Here is a 23,019-nt window from a genome sequence, read left to right as displayed (position 1 = left end):
CAGTTCCTTTTAACGCCACTATTTTTTGAACGCACAATTAATTATTGCCCCTTACTTGAAAATTCCAGTCATAACGCAGCAGACACGTCCACGTCAAAATTTAGCCGTAATACATTTTATAATAATGCATATATAACTGGGGTTAAGTTGTATTTTACAATTTTGAAAATGTGCAGAAGATTAGATAGCTCTTAACTCATTCACTGCCATTAACAGCTATAGGAATTCATTTTAACTATTTTAATCAGTTTAACATTTTTTTCCCAATTTTTGGTAACAAGATTTTTTTGGGTACATTTAGAACAGATATAACATTTGTGATTGATCGTAAGTTAACTAGTGAAGTCATGCGATTAATAACGATTACAAATTGTAATCGCCTGATGCCCCTAATTTTTAATAATCTTTTCTTTAAAAATAAAAATAGAAAATGAAATTTCATAATGTCTTCTTTTTTTTTAAGATTATTTTTTTTAATTAGGGGCGTCGGGCGATTACAATTTTTAAACGTAATTAATCGCATGACACCCCAAAAATTCTAGGTTTTCATACTTTTGTTAACAAAAGTGGGAAAAAATGTTAAACTACAAATAGTTAAAATGAATTTTTGACGTCTATTGCCGTCAATGGCAATGAATGAGTTAATATGAAAAGAAAAATGCACCATTGTCTTACAAATGCAATAAATAATCATGTATTTCTACTAGTTTAACATTTCTTTCCACTTTTATGTTAACAAGAGTATGAAAACTTAGAAAAAATGTTTTTGTACATTTAGAACAGATATAAAATTTGTGATTAATCGTGAGTTAACCATTGAAGTCATGCAATTAATTGCAATTAATCGCCAGGCACCCCAACGAGTGCACTTATATAGCGCTTTATCAACACCATAAATGGTCCAAAACACTTTACCAAGTTTTATATTCACTTTTTTGAGTGTACAAATGTGTCCGATTGACGAATGCAGCTGCATCAAAGGTATGGAAGGTTCTCCTTTTTTAGTTAACAATAACTTACTTTAACCTCCAGGATCTCTCCCCGCTAACGGTAGAACCCAAGGCGTTTTCTTTTTTGCTTTTGGTAAAGTTTTAAATCCATCCATGTCATGTCTGTCGTAGTAGCTAGTTAGTGCTAAGCTAACCTGGGAAGAGGTTGATCTCTCCGATTTCAATCAAGTTACTCTAACAGAAGCTAACGCTAATCTTGTCGTTTTTATCCGACAAAACTCAATTCATTTCCATTTTGGCTTTGACGTGAGAGCAGGTGCGTGTGTGATTGTTTCTGCATGATAGAACTCGATCTGGACCTTCTCAATTTCTGTAAAAATATCATAATGTGTCATTTGATTCAAACTTTCTGAGCGGCGCACCCATTGGAAGCGCGTTCAAAAACTTGCAGACATTCCAGGTAGCCTCCGCGGGCATTTTTAAACGCATACTTGTGCTAATGACATGGCGATGCCTCCAACTCAATGCCTGCTGCGCCGCTGCAATTGATTCTTCTATCTGACTCGTCCCCCGAGGGGGCACAACACTGACTGATTTACGGCCTCATTACACTAACAGCCTCTTATCTCTTCAAGGCCTTCAAGACTGCATGCTTATTCGAGCTGTAAATCCATGTGAAGCAAATCCACGTCGACACACATACACACATCAGGAGACCGCATCAAGTATTTGTGTGTGGGTGTGTGTGTGTGTGTGTGTGTGTGTGCCCGGCCTGCACCGCTCGGCTGCACATGAACTTCAGCGACGGTGTGAATGTTGTCAGAATCAGCCAAAAGAATAATTTATGTGTGCTCAACTTAATTCGGTGGCAAAGGCTCAATTGTTTCCCGGGTTTTAGGCCAACTTTTCGGGGGCCAGAGGCGTCCTGCCAACCATGCTTCAGGTTTGTGTGCTGGTGTATGGGTATGTGTGTGTGTGTGTGTGTGTGACATTGCAGCCAGCGCTGACCCACATCCTGTTGTAAACATCTCAGACATCGTACAGCTGCGCGGGGCTGCTGTGTGTAAATACACGCACGCACACGTGCATGCAAGGAGCAGTGCGGCCGGTCGGGATTCTGCACATCATCAAGAAAATAGACTTTGTGAGCTTGCCAATAGCAGACGAGCAGGATGAACTCATTAATTTGCAGATGCACGGCGGCGCCGTTTGTTTTATATACATTGTCTCTGGTTTTGTGTTTATTAGCCGCCAGGGAACGTACACTATCTTTCTTTTCGACTCTGTCATTGGCATATGTTTTATTTTATGTGTCAAAGGTCTGCGTGCCAAAAATGTTGCTCATTTTGCTCCGGCGGGACCAATAAAGCATAAATCCCAATGGATTAGCGGAGATTAGTGGATCAACAGACAAAAAAATACCAGATAATTTGGCCAATTATGCAAGGTGATATAAATCTAAATCCATTTAATCTGCATATGTTCAATTCGATATGGTTATAAGTATTGATCAGTAGCCACTGCTACAGTGGCACTATAAATAGAATTTGTACGCATCATCTTTTTTTCCGGTTCCTGGTTGCGTCCCAGTACTTGCGCTCCCGCCCTCGGTTGCGTCGACAGATACGAGTGTGTAGTGTGTCTGTCTCAGTTGTCCGAAGCATTTCAGAGAGCTGAGACGCCCTGCGCCAACGGTTGGGGGCGCAAGGGTGGGGGTGCGAGTGTTGGAACGCGGCCAGCAGTTGCCGGAAACGACGATGATGCGTGAAACCCGGAAATCGGAAGTCCGTGGCATCTACCCCATAGTAGGCTGAAATACAGCACAAGCGGAGCGTAAATTCTTTTTTAGCACACCATCTGTAACCTCAAAATGCTGGTAGCATTACAAACTGAGGCCCCCTATATATTTTTTTTACTATCTGTCCGTCAAATACCCAAAATGGCTCCGTGACCAACTTCAGTCCCGACCCACCAGTTGAGAACAACAAGTCTACATCAATTTTCTCAGTCCCTTACTGTCTCTCTATCTCTCTTTCTACCAGGTTCAACATGCCTCATGACGACAACCCCAAATGTCGAGAGGCTGGCATGAAGCACCAGTATCATGTCATGGCGCCCACCCTCAATCATGACACCCACCCGTGGTCGTGGTCCAAGTGCAGCCGCAAGTACATCACAGAGTTCCTTGAGTATGTACACGATAGCAGTCGACCCTATTGCCTGGACTTTACACTCACAAACTGCACATTTGATAACAAGTTAAGAAACATCTCGCTCATTAGCGGCTACCACTAGCCCATTAACAGCTCACGCTAGCGGCCGACCCCAGTGACTGGCTTCAGACTCACACACTGCTCATTTAATAACAAGAGTTGAGGCAAAACAAAAACTAGATAATCAACTGTTAGATAATTAGTGGCTACTACTAGCTCATTAGCAACATTAGCTGTTGAGCTCGCACCTTGCATTTCAAACTCGCGAATTGTTCATTGACGTGTCAATGCAAAAGGCAACAGACTAGTAGCCCATTGGCTAGCTGCTAACGTTATTTGCCAACCTAGCTGTCTGGACTTTAACCTCACAAACTGCTCATTTGACAACAAGTGAAGATGCTAAAGATAGCTATAGTTACTCAACCACTAGCTCAGTAACGGCTAAGGCTATCAGTCGACCCCATTGCCTGTTTTTTAAACTCACAAATGACAAATTTCTTAATGAGCAATGATGCAAAAGGCAGCTAGCTAGTCAAATCCTTAGCCAGATAGCAGCTAACACTACCAGCTAAGACAGGCAATCCCACTGAATTCCTGAAGTGATGCAACAAGCTAGTCAATTGCTAGCAAATTAATGACTACTGCTAGTTGATAACTTAGCTGATCCCACTACCTGGACTCTCAAACTACTCATTTTAATAAACGAGAACACAAAAGGCAGACAGCTAGTCGACCCGACCGCTAGTGAGTTAGCGGCTTCTGCTTGTGACTAATACTAGCGCCTATCCGTAAGCAGTTGACCTCACTCCTTGGACTTGAAACAACCTACAAAATATTCATTTGATTACCAGTTATGACAAAAAAAAATATTAGCTGCTAACGCTAATGGCTGGCCTTGTAATATCCATACTTTAATGCTATTTAATTATCTTATAATAGCAGGCTTTGCTAACAGGGATAGCTACATTATTGTAATTGTAAATTGAAAAAATACATATTTCTCCATGGACATCATTAAACAATGGTGGTCAATATTCACCAATAACTGCCTTGTTGACCAGTGGAATCTTGGAAGGCGTTTTTAGGCAAATGCTCAATTTGCATTTATAAGGTTGAGCATCCCATTTGGTTGCGGTTTTGAGAACAAGGAACATTCCCGCATAGACGAGTCTTCATGAATCTCTTGCGTTTCTCTCATTTCTGTGCAGCACCCACGAGCCTGTTGAATAGCATATGTGCTTGTGTGGCGACAGCTTGAGTGTGCACTGGTGAGAAATACCCTTGAGAGCTCTTTTTGAAGTCGCTCTCAAGCTAACAATGACAGGTATTGATTCAGACTTCTCCTGTGGGTCCACCTGGTTCGAGTACGCCCATGTTTTGACCGCACGTTCTCGCCCCGAATTCAATCCGCAACCCCCAAAAGATCTCTCAAACATCCTCTTTTTGACATCGCTGTTGCTGGAGGGAAACAAAAAAACAAAAAAGCACCGCAATGTCATTTGGAGTCCAACTGGACATAAAGAAACCATTCATTCCATTCTTGGCTGGGTGCCGATTGATTGAATCCAATTATGGATGTAAAAGTCTTAAAAAGGCGATCAGTGACAAACTACACAATCGTCAGCAATGTGTGTGACCATGTTATACTTTTAAAAAAAAATGCACTTTATTTTTGTCTATTTAGTTTAGAGTCCAACCAGACATGAAGGAATATTTTCAGCTCAAACTTCAGGGATACGATCATTCCCAATGAAAGGGAATGGTTCCCCTGTCAGCTATGTGAACAGCTACATTACCAAGGAAATATTTGGAATTCAGAATTTAAAAAAAAAATGCAATAAGTTGTTTTTGTTTTTTGTTTTTTTAAACCAGGTTTAGTTTTCATCTCAGATTGTGCAGGAAAAAAATCCCACGCCAGCTATATGAACCACTACACTACCAACAGCCATGCACTGCTTAAAGTGCTACATCCAAACACTGTCTTCTGTAGAACTTTCTTCGCCATCTCTTTATGACATGCACACATTCGCCATCTCCAAATGTCATGCGATGACGATGGAACCGCTTTCATGTCTCCCGACGGCTGCCAGGTGTGGTGGACTTACTGATAGTATTTTTTTTTTCGAAAAAAAGAAAGTAGGTTAAAATTGCATTCTCTATCTCTCTCAGCATTCACAGTAATAATATTAGTTCCGTTTGACAGCTGCTGAGAGATGTGGTTATAAGGGAGCGTCTGTCTGTATCATTCCCTGACATTTTCTTCAGTTTTGCTGGAGTCAGGATTTTATTTATTTTTTAGCATAAATAAGATCTCATTCAAAAGACTTTCTTTTTTTGTGCTGCTGTTTATCGCTAATAAATAATGGAAAAGTGGCACACAAGTGCCAGTGTAAATTGATCTCTCATTATCTAAATGTCTGGGAACTGCTTTAAAGAATACTTTTTTTTTTACAATTTAAAACGGCAGATTTCTTGAGCAGAGATTCACCCTTTCGAGTCCAGACTGCAAATGCCAGCCACATGCTATTTTAACCAACGAGAACGACTTGCTCATAAATAAATAATAAATGAAAAAGATCAAATTAAACATACATTATCCTTAATTTGTGGACAAATAACTTTAGATATCATTTTTACTACAATTCTCAAAACTCCAACCTTTTTGGCAGGGATAATTCTGCACGGAAATCAAAGAGGACCAACACAAAGTGATGTTAGCCGAGGATAATCCTGCGTAATCACCGTCCTGTCACGGCAGTCTTTGCTTTGTGCTCACAGGTGTTTGAGCTTCTCCGTCCAGGATGAGGTTTTAGTCGTGTCAGACATGTTGAGTAATAACATGCCTCATCCACCTCGCTTCCCCTTTTGAGACGTCTCCACAAAAAGTGTAGATCCCCGCAGCCTAGCGTGTTTGACTTTGGCCTTTTCACAAGTGGCAAGTGATGATTTTATACGCGGCGGCATACATTCATACCAGCTGTGTTTGTGCATTGGTGGTTTCAGGGAGGGGTTCATACAGAGAGCAGTCTGTCATTACGCTATAATCCAGGCACTGTTAAGGATTGAGGCAATTTAATCCGGGTGCTTTACGAGTCCAAATACTCTTGTTTGCCTTCAGCGCACAAAATACGCCCAATAAAATGTACAGCGGAGCCTTTTCAGTCCAATCTGATGTTCTACACGCTTTGTTGCACTTGACTCCAACAACTCCAACCATGCTCATGTATACTTGCCTAATTTGATATACATTCACTTGACTTTTGTTTTGTATGTAACACAGCACTGGATATGGGGAGTGCCTTTTGGATGAGCCTGTAGGCAGGACGTATGAGCTGCCCACCCTCCTTCCGGGTCAAATCTACAATGCCAACAGACAGTGTGAGCTCATGTTTGGACCTGGCTCCCAAATTTGCCCATACATGGTAAGTGTGATTGTACTGTAAATCAAGTAGAAGGGTGAAAAATCCTCAGGGTTGTTATATATATATATATTTCATTTTATTGTAAGTTATATTTTCAATCATTTTAAGTTAAAGCAACACTAAGGAACTTTCAGTTTACGTTGATTATGGCGACGCCATATGGACAAAAGCGGTATTGTTATGTCTGAAGGCAGACCACATTTCCTATGAGGATAAGCGCATTGCGTCGTTTTCTTAGCTCACTCCAGCTGGTGAAATCCTATTTCTGTGTGGTAGTTTTCTTACCATCCTCCTCAAAGTTGCTTTGTACCAGTAAAAATGATACAGACCCCCTCAGGTCATGGCAAAGGTACCATTCAACTAGTTTTAAAGTTGATGTTTCATCAGAAAGGGTATGAAAATACTTTAATGCAATATTTAAAAAACATTTTTAATTGTTTTTAATTGAACGGTATATTACATTTTATTTGAATAGACAAATATTTTATTTGAGATTTTTTTTTTAAGAAAATATTTTAGTGTATGTATAATATGATGTTTAATTTTATAGTTGACATGTCTTTTTGGTTTATTTAATTCTTCATTTATTTTATTGATAAAATAATTTTTTTTAATTTAATTATTTGAATTATCAGATATACAATGCAATTATTTTCTTTTTAGCAAAAAAAACTGTTCTAATTTAATTGTTTTCAATATGTATTTTCTTCTTGTATATTTATTTTATGTTGTAATAATCATGTACATTCCTCACACTTTAATTTTATTTACTTATATTTGTTTTTTTAAATCACAAATAATGACTGTCATTGTACTTTCATTTCTTTTTAGTTTTTAATTACATTTTATGAAATATTAGTAGTACACTCCCTAGCATTTGTGTCACTGCGGCTAATTATAAGTCAGATTTTTGGACACGATTTTTGCATCAAAGGGCAACGAGGGGCTACTCCTAATCCCAAGATATGAGAGGAAAACCATTTACAGGCACAGTTTGACTCTGCTGCCTGTGATTTTTAATTTTAAAAACCTCAATCATGGCTGGAATGCCTTTTGGGTTGTGTTGGAAACCTGGCAAATTGTAGATGACTTGTATGTTGTTTTTAATTTGTTTTTATTGCATTTCTTTCACCCAGAAACAATGTAAAAGGCTGTGGTGTACAAGTGCAGAGGGAGACCATAAAGGATGTCGCACACAACACATGCCTCTGGCTGACGGGACTGAATGTGGGCATGGAATGGTGAGTGCAAAATAAATAAATCAAGATTTTGTTTTCCAATGGGAATTTCATTTGGCCAAGAGATGCCCTGATCAAATGTGATCGCATCCAAGTCCGAGCCCAAGTCATTTTATCTTGTTGCACGCTATTGCCGTGGCGATGCATTGTTTGCAAAGAAAAATGATGCTGTTTTTGAGGGTCTGAACCAAGGCAAAAGAGAACTTGGCAGAATACGAAACATTTACTAGCTTGTTTCATTTCACACTTGATTGGTGGTCATACATTCCACAAAGCCAACTATTTGTATACAAGCCAATAAAAAGTTGATTTTCCAGAATATGTGCCCAGCCCCGGAAAAAGGAAAAAGGCCCATTTGATCATGTTTCTGCATGAAGGATTCTATGTAAACCAGTCAGGTGACCACCCCTTTTCTTTTCCCCTCCGATTTGTCGGGAGGCCCCAACCCCCATTAGCCTTCATGTTCTCCTCGCCCTGGGGTGCTATGCTAATTAGGGCTGAGACGGCGGGTCAGTTGCTGAGGTGAGGTGGAAAAAAAGAAACGAAGAGGAGGAGGGAAGGTTGCAGAAAATGAGAGAAAGATCGGAAGAAAGAAGCGAGGGAAAGGTGAAGACCCGCCGCCTTTGAAAGAGGACGCGGCTCGGCCGTTCACAGTTGAGTCACCTTGTGGTGAACCCGTGACCCCCAAACCCTCTTTAAGCGGCGGCTGAGCGGGTCAGCGGTCAGGGCCGTAACAGAGCCAGGCCAGCAGCCCTCACAAAGGAGCTCACTCCTGCGGGAGGAGAGCCAGGAGGAGGCGCGTTAGGGAGTTTAGTATTCAGGATGTGCTTCAACGAGGGAGGGGAGACTTCTCTTCCCTCCTTGACCTCCTGCCCTCTCGCAGTCTTTTTCCATCTCGGCGACGTATCATGTCCGCCTTCCTCTTCTTCTTCTTTGTCTTCATGCATCTCCTGTTAACCGTTGATGACTAACATCGTAATCCAACTACAACAACTGCACTAAAGTGTAATGACCAGTGGCATGGCGCAGACACGCTCTGAAAAGACTGTAATCAAACCTCCTTGACCTAACTTGCACCCAACTCATTCGAATGGATGATTAAACTTCATTGGGACTGTCTAAACATTGATTAGGTTGAAGCCGTGTGATGCTTAGCGCTATTTTGGTTGACGGTTCAACAGCGCTAAACAAAGCAATGCACTCACCATTACACAACCTTTTTTGCTGTGTCCCAGCAGCTACCTCCTGTGTTCGTCTCACTGAACTGTATGTACTACTGGATAGCCGATAGCCCATACACGCTGCAAGCCGTTTAAGCGATGGGGCGGCCATCTTACTCCTCCCATCTTGCAAGCAGACTACTACTGTGTAAACGATACGTACAGATTAGACATGTACAGCTCGTATACACTTTATATATATATATATATATATATTAGGGGTGTGAATTGCCTAGTACCTGGCGATTCGATTCATATCACGATTCATAGGTCACGATTCGATTCAATACCGATTAATCCCGATACGAATCTATAAATTGACTATTGTGATTTTAACTCAAATTTAGAAAATACTAATCAGTAAACTTGTACATATACACTGTAAGATTTGTATGAACATTTATTTATTTGTCTGAAAATTCAGGTTGCAGTCTGTTTCATATTTGAACAGCAATAAAATAAAAATATTAAGGCTAAATGTTCCATTAATTGAATCACTATGACAACTGTGTGACATACACATGGCCAAAAACCAGGATGCTGGGACCGGACCTGCGTAAGAGCGGGACAAAACAATAGGGTTGGTGAAATCTGCCAAGACTCGGGTCACAAGGCTCAAAACCGGGACTTTTTTAGGATGATACATCATTTATATAGCGCTTTTCCACCTTACTAGGCCCTCAAAGCGCTTTACATTTAACTACTCATTCACCTACTGAAGACGCAGCATCAGGAACAACTGGGGAATTCAGTATCTTGCTCAAGGATACTTCGACATGGTCACAATGGCATGGGATCAAACCCACAATTTCTGGGTTGTGAAACCACCACTCTACCACCAAGCCATGCCGCCGCCTTATAAAGCTATAAGATGAATTTGAAAAGATATTTAAGTGTTTCAGGATTTTACAAAAAACAACAAAACTGATGAGTATCGTTGTTAACTCATCATTTGAAGATAAAACAAAGATATTCTGCGATATTTCTACGCCTGCAAGTGGCAGCTGTGCGCTTCTCCCCCTTGTTCATTCATCTTCAGAGACTTTCCACACGTGGCATGGATGAGTTCATTATCATTTGGCCGTCAAAGGTCACTGTGACCTCATGTTTCTGGCTGAGATTCAACTATTCATACGCTTATTGTGACAGCTTATCACGTGTGAATAAAAAAGAGGGAGAGGGGGACAATAGAGGGAGATGACATTTTGAAAGGTCAAATGTAGATGATGCTATTAAAAGAGAGGGAGTCTTTTGAGGGCCTCCGCATGCCTGGAAACTGAGTTATTTTTGCATATGTCCTCTTTAAACTGCCGTATGTTCGAACACATCTCCTTCTTGCTACAAAAAGTCATGAGGTTCAGGTCTAAGGCCGTGCGGGGACACGGGTCATGCCTTTGGCTCAAAGGTGTGTGTGTGCGTGTGTGCGTGTGTGGACTTGAAGGCAGCTAGAGGGCCAGGAGGATTACAGACATGGCCTCTCTGGGCTAGAACTGCATAAAAGCCATGTTTTGTTTGATTCAACGAGCCCCAAGCGCGTGGTAATTCTTTTGTAAATTTGCGTTTGAAACTTGGGACAGCTCACCTGAAAAATTGACCAGAGAGAGGCCAGCACCAATTGCCACGGGGGCGCTGAAGTGACTCAGAGTTGAAAGGAGTTTTGTGAGTTGATATGGCATGACTCCTCCTTGTGATTGGCTCCAAGTCAGGTCCAGATCATTCAGAAGCTCCAGAACGGTTTACACGTTCACCCAGTCATCCCTAACACATTGTCAAGTAGTGACGTCAGCTGTTAGACGTTCAGGAAGCAGTGGTATCACCCTTGAGGACTTTTAGATTATTTGGCCAAAGCTTTCTCAGGTCAACTGTTACGTGGTCACCTTCCCCCCTCCTCTGATGTTTGTAACGTCGGCTTATGAAACAAACCGCGCCGGGGAATTAGGGTGCCAAACTGCGGCACGTCCTCCATCGATGGCCAGCGCAAAGAAATAGATTGTCTGTTCTACAGTTTTTTTGAAGTGGGGCACTCTGCTACCCCCACCCCTCTCGCTCCCTCATCAAGCCCCCTCACTGGGTGCTGGAGTGAGTAATGACCTCATGGCGGCATGTCTGTCATCTGGCTCAGTGAGCCGTGAATTAATGAGGGCATCCCATCACTTGTTGCCTATAAATACCGCCACCACCCTCCCCTTATTAACCCCCACATCCCCAACCCTCCCTGTATCTTTTCTTCTTCTGAATCCCCCCCCCTCCCCCCACTCCCCCATCACCTTTAAAAGGATCCAGCCTTATTTTTATTATTATTATTTTTTTGCGCGTACGTGCCTGTGGTGGCCCTCTTTACGTAAGAGTGTGTGTGTGTGTGTGTGTGTGGAGTTTAAGGGCCAGCAAGCATGCTCAATAGTGGCCTGTCAAGCCAAAGCCGGGGTCCGCTCAGCCCCTGCATCCACATGCCGGCCCTTTTGAAGGTCCCGCTTCTCACCACGTAGCCACGCAGTGGGTGGCAGAGGAAGACGGTGGCACTTGCTGAACGAGTCGTTTTGTGTCGTCCAAAAGGCCTTTGAGTAGCTCAAACCTAAACGTTTGAATGTTTCCATTTGTGTCGTTTAGCGCTCCCGGATCCTCTTGATGGGTGCTCAATTGAGTGGTGAATAAATCGGGGAGTCGTTATATATTTCCAGAGCATTCCGTCGAGGGGAAGAATGACAACCTGCTTTTGTTTGAGCCAATTAGAGTGAGACAGCCGGGGTCTTGACAAGCAAAGCTGGGCCACAATGGAGTCTGTTGGCGGAAGAAGTGGCGAGCGTTTGGCCCGAGCCTCCTGGCAGCATGACACACTTGTGGAGGAACGACGTGTGTGTACTGTAACTTGGAATTGGAGCACTGGTATCACTTTCTCTCGCCCCTAAAATCTCGAAAGAATGTTTCTTTTCCTCCCTGACATCATTCTTGTGAGTGTTAGTGGATTTGAAATAATAATACGGGATTGTTGTTGTGGGCAACAATGATGTAGTGATTAGCGCGTCTGCTATACTGTTAATGTGAATCCAATCTTAAAATATATTAGAATAGCTGCTAAACTACTTAGCTAATTCTGACAAGAGCTACTCCTGCTGCCATGTTTATGGCCGAGGCATTAACTTACTGCGCATAGTTTTTGTGCATGTACGTAGTAGGGGTGGGAATCTTTGAATGTCTCACGATTCGATTCGATTTTGATTTTTGGGTCTGCGATTCAATTCCGAATCGATTTTTGATTAAGACCGATTTTGTATTCAAAATTATTTGATTGACAATGATTTTTGCTTCAATCTATAGATGTGCAAGGAATTGTAATGATCTACTCCAGTCTGACTTGCTAATGCTAATTAGCGCGCTACTCGCGGCACACACACTGCAAAAAAACAACTTTTATTGGAATAACTTGATTGTGACTTTTTCCTTCTACTCTCTAATGTGGCTACAACTTAACAGGGTATCAGACCGCGTGGAACCACACTGCCCCTAAGTGGCCACTGTTAGATTTTCATTTGAAAGTAATTTGTTCTGTCAATGCAAAAAACTAATCAGGATTTAGAGGGTGAGGCCAGTCCCTTTATGTTAGTTTCCTTGGCGACTCTTAATTGTCCAGGTGTGAATGTAATGCAATGTGAATGTTTTCAGGCTCCAAAACACCATTCTCATTTAACCCATTAAGGCCTAAAGCGCCTGCCAAAACATGCCTGTAAAAACCTTTGGCTGTGTTTAGAAAAATTGAAGTTTTTCTGGAAATTCAACAATATTGTCAATGCCTACTAAATAATTGATATCTCAGCTCCTGAAGCAGATAGAAACATAATTCCCAAAACATTTCAGGGCTTACACCTGTGGCATTTACACAAACCTAAGGCTATTATTATAAACCTTCAATATATATTTTTTAAATCAACAAACAAGTGTGTCACATCTGCGGTTATATTTACCTTCAACACTGGAGCGCAGTTGTAAAAACCTCGGATAATCCAGTGGTAATTATTCGTCGTCCATTCCGTTACAAAGCCGTCGGAATTTTCAACATCCTCATTGTCTAAAAACATATTTCTTAACAGTATGGCACTGTTGAGTGGTCACACTGATTTGAAGTCCCCCCGCGCCGTTGTCAATCGCCGTCATTTATTTGAGAACTCCGGCGTATCTACGTCAGCCATGAATGCTCTGAATAAAATTCCAAGGCATGCTACAAGGCCCACGTCACCCTCATGTGTAGATTCTGGTGCTAAGAGAACAAGAATTGGTCAAAACAAAACAAAATGACGTATACGCTCTCTCGGCCTTAAAGGTAGAAGAGTGCTAGAGCCGCTGCTGGCTCTAGTGGTAGAAACGCGGTAATGCGCTCTCGGCCTTAATGGGTTAAACGACATCGCTTGTCAGTTAAAAACAAGTCTCTAGATGGATTGATGCAAAAGGAGTGTGCTGATACTGTACCTAAAACATCTCTGGGGTCACTCTCTCCTATCTCCTGCCCTTTCTCAGCTTTTGTGTCCACATCCTTTCATCACAACGCGAGGAGGAAGTGTCTAATGCAAAATAAGTTTATTGTGTCACACCTTCGGGTCAATTTAGCTGTGCAATGAAGCAGAAAGCCTTATTGAAAATCGACAGATGTGGTCCGCGTCTTGAGAAGTGATTCCAGATGGTTTCTTTGGATGTGTTGTAAACGTACCATTGTGGACAATAGACGTTTTTGGTGGCGGGACGTCCGAGTGGCAAATCCTGCCGTGCTCCAGTTCTGAACTCAGAACACCAAAGAGTCATAAGGAAAGACGGCCGCGACATGAAAGGTGATGCCATGTCGCAAAAGGGCCAAATGAAAGAGTGGGGGGCTTTTCAAAATCAGCTGTTTGCCTTCTCATTCCTGCGGTGATGTATGGCTTGGGTGCACAAACGAGCTCCTCGGTGCAACAATTTCCTGTCAATTACAGGGCGCAAGCAGCCAGCCAAGGTGCTCCGAGCAGATGCTGGTGTCCTCAAACGTCGGCGGGTTAGCATCATCTCTTTGGGGCCACACGGATTCCTTGCTTTGACTTAATTCTGCATATTTACATAAGGCGGGTACAAATAATACCGATAATCGGGTCAAAATTGATACGATCAAAGTAGGGGTGTCAAAATTAGTGTTAATTTTGAGTTAATTTAAAGTTCCTTTAATGCCGTTTTTTTTTTTTAACGCACGATTAATTATCGCCCCTTACTTGAAAAGCCTTTACTGGGGGAATTCCAGTCATAACGCATTAGACACGTCCACGTCAAAATGTATCCGTAATAAATTTAATAATAATGCATATAAAGCTGGGGTCAAGTTGTATTTTACAATTTTAAAAATGTGCAAAATGTCTTCAAAAGTTACTTCATGTTAAAGATAAGATAGCTCTTAATATGAAAAGAAAAGTGCATTGAGCTGTCACCAACGTCTTACAAACGCAATTATTCCATCTAGAAAAATGACCTCAACACAAATCAATATCAACACGTTTTACAGTACAGTACATCTTTTTGATTTTAACTCAATTTTATGAATTATTATAGAATGACTGTATCAATGACTAAAAGATGCAGCCATATTTCTATTAGTTTAACATTTTTTCCACTATTATATTGGCAAGAGTATGAAAAAATGTTAAACTATATTTTAATGTACATTTTATTGTACAGATATACAATTTGCGATTAATCATGAATTAATTGAAGTCATGCGATTAATTACGGTAAAAAAATTTAATCATCTGACACCCTTAAATCAAAGACTTTTCCTCCCTGATAATCAATCATAAATGTTCAGAATTGATATTTGTGTACGCGTCGTGCTTAAAGCCATGTGGCGTATGTGTGCACGTGTTGCCGGCCAGTCAACGTGCGTCTTTGTCAGATTCCTAATTTGAAACATACACTCGTCACAGCTGGACAGGCTCCTCTCGCAAGACCTTCAAATGTCTCACCGCATTCCCAAGTTTTGACAACCTTTCTAGGAAAAGTCAACTCAACGCAGGCCTTTTGCCTCAGCATTCCCGCTCGACTGATAGCTAATTGGAATTGATTGTGCCCACGTCCTCCCCCAGGAGAAGCCACCAGGGGGTCCAATCAATCACTTTGGCTGAACACACAGTGCAGTCGCTATATGAAAGATTGCTGCGGCATCACCCACTTAGCTAGGCTAAATACTAGGAAAGGAAAGTAGTAACATTCAAACGCAAATTTCAGGAAAGTACACCTCTTAAATCTGAGTCCTGCCACCATGAGGTCACACAAGACCTCAGTTCAGCAAATATCAAAGGATAGCTAGTTTGATTATTTTTCTATGACAAGAAAGTTTTTTTCAATAAATAGTTTTTTTTAATCTTTATAGATTCTACTACACTCTCTCTAATGTACTTTTTTGTTGTATTACTGTTTCCTTTCCTGCCTGCAGTTGTATATATCACACATAGAATTATCAGATTTTTCCATTTGAATAAATTATTAGCCATCTAGGTATTTTGTTAACCCGTCTGGAGCATTTTTTGTTAGCATTAGCATTTAGCTAGCGGAAGGCAAAGTTGTGTGGTTATTTTAAAAACAAAAAGTGCAATTATGTTATTATATATTGTATTAGTTTAGTTTGACAATAAATTTTGACTTGGGTTTGAAGCCTCTTTTTATCCCCAAGAGTTGTTTACATTCTGCTAAACTGCTGCTTGTTGTAAACTGAGTTTGTTTACTCGCTTGCTAGTCAAAGCCCAACATTTTCAGAACCGGTGGCTCATATGTCGAAAAAGTCGTAATTTGGTTCACTCTTATCTAGAGCTGTCCAACGATTACATTTTTTATTTCTTAGAAATCTTCTTAGTCACAATTAATCACTTAATTTAAAAGGCTTTTTATCAACATTTTTTTGCCCGCCAAATTTAAAGCCTACCTGTTATGTGTTAATCTTTTCGACAATTCTTCAACATTTTTTGATCCACTGCACAAGCTCATCCTCCTCTTTTTCTAATCAGTTAATTACTTGCATAATTTAAAATGGGAACAAAAATGACCCCGATAGTTTGACATGAACAAATATTCTGAATATCATACACAAACATCTATTAAATGCTTTACATTAATGCATGTCAACTGAAGGATCATCTGCGGTCAAAATTAATAATGTGATTAATCTGCGTTATTACATGATTAATGGGATGGTTTTTTTGTGATTCATTAATTACTTAATGCTTTAACTTTGACAGCACTACTCTTATCTCAAGGTACCACATTTACTACAGAACATTGACTCAGTTGCAGCACATTTGATCTGGAATGGATGCATGCATGGCGTTTCCATTCATTTCAATACAGAAATATGTTTTGAGTTATGAGCACAGACACATAAATTCAAAGTGTATCTACAACACCATTGTATTCTACAAAAACATTTTTTAAGTGCCCTCTTGTGGGACACATACATCACACGTCAGGCTGGAAGAACAATCGAAGGCACTGCGTTTCGGTTATGGTCTCCTCTAGATCCTACTTCTGACACCAAATACGTTTACCACATACGCATCATCTCTCGCAGATGTTTTTCCCTTTCCCCCCCCCCAACGTCCCGTCCATCTTCTCCTTCTCAGGCGCATCACCTTTTGAAGCCAAACGCAGTGCTTGTAAACAGGGAGGGAGGAAGGAGTGGAATGCCTCAGAGGCTTACACAGGCTTTGCGAGATCTCTGACAGACACCCCCTCTCATGTGTGACACCTCTTTGGGGCTCGCTGCGCTGCGGTGGCCCTTACAACTTCCCATAGGGAGAAAAGGGAGGTATGGAAGGGAAGGTGGTGATGGGAATGTGACCTTAATAGTAAGGAGGAAAGTCTTTGTAGTGGGGGGAAAAAGGGGATTAATTTAATGTATTCCAAATGTGGCCTTTCTTGGCTGTCCGTGGTTACTATGGGGCTTCCTATGGTGTGCTAGGATTTTTGGATTATTGGATTATAAATCAAGCAAGTGCTTGAAGTTTTCTACATTTTTTCATGTAAATAGGGATGTTCAATACCACTTGTTCCAGACCGATACCAGTATGAAAACGTACCTTTTGAGTAGTCGCCAAGTACTTTTGATACATAATATTTCCCCCAAAAAACAATGACAGATCATTTTAAAGAAAAACCTATGTATCCTGGCTAATACTGTATAAAAATCCATCCAACCATTTTCTTAACCGCTTAATTTTCCCTAAAACTTCATGAAATTAATGGCATTTTTCTATTCTTCGATCATTTCGAGTTTTGGATAGTAAAACGGCCAAATGATTACCTAGGGCTGAGTTTAAAAAAATAGATTAATCAAATCAAATCGATTTTCCATTTCATAGCCCGACTCATACAACCATAAAGCAATCATTTTAATACATCGTTTCCCCATAAATACATGTGAAAATAGAATTTTACTTAAATTAAACTTAAATAAAATCTCTTTTTTTTTGTGTCTTGCTGTTTTCCTGAAATTTACTGTTTAGAGGAATTTAAATGTATTTTCTTACATTTACAAAATACCTGACTTTTTGTGTTTTAAAACAATTCAGAATCTTTTCTTTGTATTCACAATTATTTAAGTAAAAAATATATTTAAAAAAATATCTAATTTTATATATATATATATATATATATATATATATATATATATATATATATATACTGTAAATGTGTGTCATTGTGCACCATCTTTTACACTCCATCATTAGGTGTGGAAAACACACATATAAGCCAAGCACAGAGGGGCCCGTTTGTATTTGTGTGCAGGTGTTTGCCTCCCGTGATATCTGTGGATTTATATTACAGATTAGCCATTGCTCTGGAGATTACATTACATCGTATCCTCCCGTGGGTTCTTTTCTTCCTCCAGTTTAACCACAGAAGCAACTCTCATCCAAAGCCAATGATTTATTGCATTACAGTGTGATGGGAAGCCGGCCAGTAGGATTGATATTAGCTACAGTAGATTTATCATCTGGAAGGTCTAACATCTTGAAATTTGAGTTTCCCGTCTTATCATGGTGCTTGGGTTTCCATATCAAGGTGCTGCTGGACGGCAGGCTCTGTGCAGACAGTCGCCGTCTTGTCCCTCATTCCTCCCGCGAACAGAACCCGTCTGATATGCTACTTAGTAAGAGAATGGGGTCCCGTAATGCACAAAGGAGAGCTGTTATCACTTCTTGCGGTTTTGATACTAAACACCTCTTTAGTCTTTCTCATTCCTGTGTTGGGAATAGGATTGCAAAATGTCATAAATACTTAAGTGTGTCTGAGAAATCATTTAGGATACAATGCAAGATTCCATACTTTAACATCTAATAATTGTAATAATGTCAATTTCCAATATGGAAGCATACTGTATATTTCAATGTACGTTCACATCACACTGTGTATGCTCATTTTGCCTTTGAACAGCTTTTGGAATTGGATACGTTCCCCCAAAGATAAACATGGAATTAGCGTTTCTTTTCAAATACAGCTTGATGTAAACAAAGGGTTTTAAAGTCTCCCAGGTGCGCGTACACTAAATCTCAATGTCTCTAAACGGGATCTGTGCACGTGCGATTATATCCTTGCAGTATTGCAGACATGGGATGTGTGTCAACAAGGAGCTGCACCTGCAGCCGGTCCACGGGGAATGGGGGGCCTGGGGGCCCTACAGCGCTTGCTCCAGGTCTTGCGGCGGAGGGACACGGAGCAACACCAGAGACTGCAACAAGCCAGAGTAAGAACATGTAAAGAATGTACGATTGTTAGACCTTGGTTGAAAGTTGGAACCCTAGTTGGAAGTCAAATTGAAACTTTGGTTGAGCTTCGGGCAAGACCTATCAAATCTTTTTAAAGTTGATTATCCTATTGATTATTCTATTGAAGTTTTTTTTGTTTTTTTGTTAATCTATCAAGGTTGAACGTGAGGTGAATTGAGTGGATATAACTAGTCATTATTCATTATCTTCTGTACATATGGATTTTTAAAAACCAACACAGTTAGCATATGCTAAACGGTTAGCAATCGCGATTAGCATTAGCACGCTAGCTATTACCACTTAAGGTAAACAGACTAACCACCATTTAGTTCACATATAAATCATATCAACATGAGTTTATTTGAGTAAGTAAAACTAATAACCACGTATCCTTTGTGTATGACCATTATTAAACACTAACAAAATTAGCCTATGCTAACTGGTTAGCAATCATGATTAGCATTAGCGCGCTAGCGATTACCACTTAAAAGGAACCCCGACTCTCATGACAGGTTTGCTCTATATTATTTATTTGGTTGTTACCGACATAACAATGAGATCCATTTTTCAAAAATCATTTCCTGTTTAATACATTTTGTAGAAACTTTATTTGGACGTACACCGCCATTGTTATTTACGTCGCAACGCATTCAGTGCTTAGTGACGTAGAATGGCGGTTGGCTCTCTGCCGAGCAATGTGAAACGTCTATAAAGAAAGCAAGGTAAGCCTCCGTAGCGTTCCTAAAGAGACAATCAAAATTGTGTGTGTCTGCATAAAAGGTCCATGTAGAAACATGGACGCTGGCGCAAACATGGACCCGACACAGCTTCAAGGCAGACATTTACAGTCAACCGATTTTTAAAGTCGACTTATTTTTCTCTCAGATCGAATAGCCCCTCTTTCTGGATCTTATTTCAGGCCTAGAAATGGCGGCAAGTTCTGCGTGGGACGACGGATGAAATTCCGCTCCTGCAACACCGAGCCGTGTCCGCGAGGACACAAAGACTTCCGCGAGGACCAGTGCTCTCAATTCGACGGCAAGCACTTCAACATCAACGGTCTACCTCCAACAGTCCGCTGGGTCCCCAAATACAGTGGCAGTAAGTCAAAATGCGCTTTTGAAGAATTTCCTGATTGCGGTTGTCTTTCAAATTGAGCCCAAAAGAAAATACAGAATTGTGGGGCCTAAAATTTTGACGTAGCGTATTTCCCATGGGCAGCACGAGCAAACTCCGGCTCTCGAGAGCCGCTGTCCGGTCTGTTTTAGACGTTTCCCTCCTCCAACACACCTGATGATGATCAGCATCTGTATCAGGCTTCTACAGGGCTAGCTGATAATCGCGTGTCTTCCTTTTCGTAACGTAAGGATTCCTTTTCTGTTCAGTACAACTGAACGATCGCTGCAAGCTTTTCTGCCGGGTTGCCGGGACGACGGCGTATTACCAGCTGAAGGACCGCGTCATAGACGGAACGCCTTGTGGCACGGATACCTACGACATCTGCGTTCAAGGCCTCTGCAGGGTCCGTCGGTTTGCTTCCCGTTTGCAATCTCAATATGCTGTATGACTCTACAGTACGTACACAATACCAACTTTTCGTCTCCAGCAAGCGGGCTGCGATCACGTCCTCAACTCCAAGGCCAGGAACGACAAGTGCGGCGTGTGTGGTGGAGACAACTCCTCGTGCAAAACACAGGCAGGGACGTTCAACGATGCTCAGTATGGTGAGTTCCTCACATATGTTGTGGAGATAAGCGTTTTTTCTGAAAATGTAAATGTCATGTACGTAAAAAGAGTGTTGCCAAGTATATCGAAATTGTCTTTGAAATCATGACAAATCCATGATGTTTTGTCTGCTCTCATACACGGGGGGTTTCTCTTCTGAATGCGCTGAAACCACGCCCACTCGGCTGCCAACTTTCAATCAAATACCTCAAATGTTAATCAAATGGATGTTAGCATCATTCTTGTACCTAAAAATGTTTGAGCCATGAAAATTGTCCGCTTAAAGCCTCTGGTGACTCGAATAATATTCTACAGTATATCCCACCAGATCATCACGGGGCTTTTCCACATTGTGACAACGAGGCGCTCTAAAGCAGCCATGCCAACACAAAGCCCCTGTCCACACGCTCACTGTCAAATCATACTTTAAAAAAAATCAAATAAAAAATCTCCGCTCTCCTTACTCTTTCTAATTTCTCTGGGTGACGTGCATGCACTCATGGCTGACAATGGGGCACTCTAAAGAAGCAGCAACAGAAGCGGACTATCTAAAGGGAAGATTAATTTTTGGGTGTAGCCACAGCTAGCTTAACCAAGACCAAAGTGTTGGTTTTGTCTCGGTCTCAATACTTTCTAGTCTTGATAATGTCTTGACTGCAACACTAGAAAGCGTTCAATTTCTTTGTGGGAGAGCAGTGACTCATGCTGGAGCCAGAGTGTGTCACAAGGCACTATTTTGGCCCAAAAAATCAGGAAAGCTAAATTGGCGGGAAAAAACTAAAACGCACAATTGAGCAGACTGTACAATTATCAGCCTTTGCACATATTTTCAGCAATTATCTTCAAATATGGGAATTGTATTTACAAACAAATATCTGAATCCACTTTACAGGGTCTTTAAGCCTTTCCATTTATTATTCTCCAAAACTTATTAAGATGAAAATAGCCAATCTACATTTTGAAAATTATTCTCTTTATGCTGGCATGACGTTCAGTTATAAGCAAATGGCGGCCACTTGGGAGGAAAGAACCTGAACTTTGTCATGTACATTCAATCTTACAGTCCATTGCTTATGCTCTTGATTGAGTCTTTTTTTCATATCTCCTTTGACAAACACACACATGGCAATGAAAGACTTCTTGGCTGAAATAATGGCGTACTGATGTCATGTCTGTTGTCATTTAAATGCGCTCTGATTGTTTCAAAAGAATAGTCAGACCTGGGCCAAATTTGGGGACCGATCTTTGTCTGAAACTGTCAAATGTTCGGATAACGGCTCTGACCTCACCATTTTTAAACAAACCGACGCGATGCTGCAGGGCTTCATCTAGTGCCAAATTCTGATTGCTTTCAATCTAAGCCTCATCAGGTTTGTGCTTTTTCTTTGTTCTTTTGGTTGCTTAGTGGGAGGGTGGACGGTTTTGTACCCCTGCACCCCTTTCTCACAAGAGGACAATAAAAAACATTTTTAATGGCTGCTGGACCATTGTCTGCCATTGTCAGTAAATTATTGTTGCAGTGCATCTCCTACAAATCCCACAATGGAAATTTGAGGGACAAATACATAAAAAGCCTTTGTAAAGGTAAGACTGGCATGATTTGATAGATGGCTAATATGCAAACCAAGTGCTGCCCCCCTGTGGCTGGAGGTGTTAGGGAAGCCACGCTTCCTCAACATCTTTTCTCTTCTGCTCTCAATTTAGAATAGAAGATTAAACAGCAGGCTACAACAGTGGCATAGAGTCTGGTTCACAGTTGAGAGGTTCTGGGTTCGAATCTCATCTTCAGCCCTCCTGTGTGTGTGTTTGTGCAGAAAAATGGATGCCAACTCATTCTTATGAGCTCAATAATTTTTTTCTTCCTCCAAATTAGCATAATAAACACACCACTGTTTTATCATACTATTGGATTATTGGCATAAGTGAGAAATATGTATTTTTATAGATAATCAGCATTTAGGGTCAAGGGTGAGCTGGAGCCTATTCGAGTTGTGATGTGCACCCTGGACCGGTTATCAACCATACAATAGACAAACAACAATTCACATTTACACCTATGGCCTTCATCAAACCTAACATTCATATTTTTGGAGTGTGGGAGGAAGCCAGAGTCCTTCCAGAAAACCCAAGTGAGCATGGAGTATACATACAAACGCCGAAATTTGCACACAGGACCTTTCAAATATGTTGCAGACCTACGTATGTTGCCCGTGTAGTTTTTATACCACAATCATTAATTTCTTGAATATGCTTAATCATGTTTCACAGCTGAATATTTGATTGTGATTATCTTAATGAATTATTGTAATTTCATATCCTACTTCCACCCCATCAAACAATGACATCACAGGGCTTAAGGGCTTAGTAACGACCAATCACGTCTCGCCTGTCGACCGCGCTCTTAGATGAATATAACGGCTGGATTTTGCCCATTTATTCATATCAGAATGTTTAGACTAGTCAAACTAGTAAAATTTCCCTTTA

The 23,019-nt window shown here is 40.9% G+C and overlaps 1 protein-coding gene across 1 annotated transcript in view; it reads left to right on the top strand.

Annotated features, from left to right (window-relative positions):
* LOC147175556 (A disintegrin and metalloproteinase with thrombospondin motifs 20) overlaps nucleotides 1-23,019 on the top strand; it is a 104,475-nt gene that overhangs the window by 28,836 nt on the left and 52,620 nt on the right. The window contains exons 9-15 of the mRNA XM_086074098.1: nucleotides 2,993-3,139; nucleotides 6,444-6,585; nucleotides 7,722-7,826; nucleotides 18,643-18,788; nucleotides 19,730-19,911; nucleotides 20,196-20,332; nucleotides 20,417-20,534. Of these exons, the coding sequence (XP_085930224.1) occupies nucleotides 2,993-3,139; nucleotides 6,444-6,585; nucleotides 7,722-7,826; nucleotides 18,643-18,788; nucleotides 19,730-19,911; nucleotides 20,196-20,332; nucleotides 20,417-20,534 (977 nt within the window). The remainder of the gene's footprint in view (nucleotides 1-2,992; nucleotides 3,140-6,443; nucleotides 6,586-7,721; nucleotides 7,827-18,642; nucleotides 18,789-19,729; nucleotides 19,912-20,195; nucleotides 20,333-20,416; nucleotides 20,535-23,019) is intronic.

This window comes from Leptonotus elevatus, chromosome 4 (assembly GCF_054856555.1).
Source record: "Leptonotus elevatus isolate MCC_2025b chromosome 4, RoL_Lele_1.0, whole genome shotgun sequence".
NCBI lineage: Eukaryota > Metazoa > Chordata > Actinopteri > Syngnathiformes > Syngnathidae > Leptonotus > Leptonotus elevatus.
The sequence above is the reverse complement of the archived record's forward strand: the minus strand, read 5'-3'. Positions and strand labels throughout refer to the sequence as shown.